The sequence below is a fragment of the Hyposmocoma kahamanoa genome, unplaced genomic scaffold (assembly GCF_003589595.1).
Source record: "Hyposmocoma kahamanoa isolate Upper Pololo Valley unplaced genomic scaffold, ASM358959v1 89, whole genome shotgun sequence".
Lineage (NCBI taxonomy): Eukaryota > Metazoa > Arthropoda > Insecta > Lepidoptera > Cosmopterigidae > Hyposmocoma > Hyposmocoma kahamanoa.
The window spans coordinates 1572971-1575569 of NW_020654520.1; the positions used below are offsets into that span (position 1 = coordinate 1572971).

General features: G+C 39.0%; 1 protein-coding gene across 1 annotated transcript in view; it reads right to left on the reverse strand.

Annotated features, from left to right (window-relative positions):
* Positions 1-1116: 1116 nt before the first annotated feature.
* LOC113236109 (serine palmitoyltransferase 1) overlaps positions 1117-2599 on the reverse strand; it is a 19563-nt gene continuing 18080 nt past the window's right edge. The window contains exon 5 of the mRNA XM_026472100.1: positions 1117-2324. Within this exon, the coding sequence (XP_026327885.1) occupies positions 2005-2324 (320 nt within the window). The 3' untranslated portion in view covers positions 1117-2004. The remainder of the gene's footprint in view (positions 2325-2599) is intronic.

Here is a 2599-nt window from a genome sequence, read left to right on the forward strand (position 1 = left end):
TAACTACGTGTATGAAAATTCAAATTGCATACATTTGTCAGGTACGCGGAATTATTCAATGGTACGCGTAATGCACTATCCCTGACGATATCTAAGAGTGACAGCAGTCGCGCTTGCATCGCTGCATAAAATCGCGCGCGTGTGTAACCGCTGTAATCTATGATGAAACAATCTGTCCTTGTCTTATTTCAACTTAAAGACAGATCCACTGAACTCTTAAGTTTAGTTTTGATTTGCCGGAATCAGATTCTTTAATATAAAAAGAAACAAAAATACTTATATGTTTTCCTTATGCGACTTAGGCTCAATTTACATGGAAGCGAATTTCTGTAACCATGGCATAATGAATTCTATGTCAAATTGTATAACGTACAAACTACGACCTACCGCATAACTGAGTCGGTTCCTGAGGTAGCCGCGCGGTGCGGGAGGAGTGATAGTTTACGTCACAGTTATATCGCGCTGCACACAGGGTAATTTCAACAAGATTTTTCTGACGATATTCAATAAAAAGTTCAATGAAAAAAGTGTCTACCAAATTAGTCAATTGTACTTTATTAAAACTATAATTTAAAAAAAACTATTTCATTGATAATTGAAGTTAATGGACAAGCCATTTGACACCTTTTTCAATCAACCTGTTTTTGAATATCGTCAGAAAAATCTTACATTTTTTGAAATATTACCAAGGGACGAATAACGCGGGTCTGGGGGTAAGCGACACGCCAGTTCATAACAGTTGCAGTGCCACTCAGAGCTTTAAACCGCAAAGATCGAGGGGCACTGCCACTGCGCCAGTCACCCTAGGATACATGTTCACAAGTCCCATGTGCCTGTAATTTCACTAGCACCCCTACCCTTCAAAACCAGAACGCCATAATGCTCACATTACTGCTTGGCGGCAGAAATAGGTTAGGTGGAAGGTTTTCCCTGGACGAACTCTTTCACAAGGAGCTCTACTGCTACTAACTTATTTACGAGTACATTGATAAATAAGTTAGTAGAGCGACTAACTGTTACATAAACTGTCCCTCCTCCCGCACCGCGCAGCTACCTCAGGAACCGACTCAGTTAAGCGGTAGGTAGGCTCATACGAACTACATATGTCGAGTACGATGAAAGTAATGTCAAAATTCGATACGAAGGCTGTCATTGACATTTCGGAGTAAGGATAAGTCCTTACTCCGAAATGTCAAGACATAAGTGTCAAATCATTTTCGTACGTGTTTCGTGCTAACCTCCGATCCGATATGAAGCTAAAACGACGGTCGTTGCTTCGTATTCCGTGGTAGTCCTCCAGGTCGCGCATCTTCTGGAAAATTCCTCGCAGTCTTGCGAATTGCCGCAGCTACCGTATCCTATCTAGTTTCTACGTTACACAATTGATATGAAGTTCATTATGCTATGTACAGTGTAAACTGAACCTTACAGTTATCTAAGAAATACGCACGTCAACGTGCTTAATACTATTAAAGTAAATTACGCACGTTTTGAGAATTCTTGCGTAAAGCGTCAAGTTTCTATATAATAAGTAGAACGAATACTGTGCCGATTCAGCATAAGGGTGCCTTTAAATTAGACGCTTATAGAAGTGCTATAGTGGCGCCGTGCTACTAATAATTTTCATACAATATTTATAAGCGCACATGCAGCGCTTTTGAAGCCACAATTAGTGAAATTGTCGGTGTAAAGGTAAAACTTACTTAAAAGCCAAATTGACTAATGGAGACAATTAAGATTTTATGTTTTTCGAAATCGAGTTTTATAATGAAGAACAACACTGCGCACTTACAAAATTTTTCTTACCGTAAATATTATTCTCATGAAGCAAAGATTGAACAAAAAAACCCTTTTTGATCAAAATGGGACGTAGTGAGTTTTACCTTTTAACCACCGAAATAAACATTACTGAAGCACCACTGACGCACGCCTGTTGCGACACTGCGGCGCTTACATAAGCGTCTAATTTAAAGGCGCCTTAATAGCGTAAAATATAGTAAATAATTAAGATACCGGCTGCAAATCTGGTTTCGGTCCAACTATTTCATAAGCTTCATCTAACAGTGAACAAATAAGTTTAATGTTATCATCGTTCAGTTTCCTGCTCGACGCCAATCTTATCGAAGGCTCCGGACATTTGTATTCAACATCTCTCAAATAAGCCGCCACTGTCATAGCGACGCCTTTATCTAAGCAATATGTGGTTATGTCCCGGAGGTACGTGTGTTTCAGGCGGTCAGTCAGGTCTTCTTTTTTCAGGTACACGTGCTTGACGGGTGATATTTCATCGCCGCGGAATCTGAAGTACTTGAGTTGCGACAGGGCTCTGAAAAGGAGTGGTTTTTAGGATCTCGTGAAAGAATACAATTTACATTTGACCCTTGGCCATGTTGCGGAATTTAAATAAAGTGAAATGATTTATTTTTCTGAAAACACACCTATAGGTGCATAAGTAATTTGTAATACACACGGTAATGTATAATCGGTCATCTCAACATTAACATGTAACTACTATAGTCGTCACAATGTAAGAGGATTGACAGCTAAGAAATACGATAGTATGTAAGTGTGAATACAATAATAATAATAATAATAATAA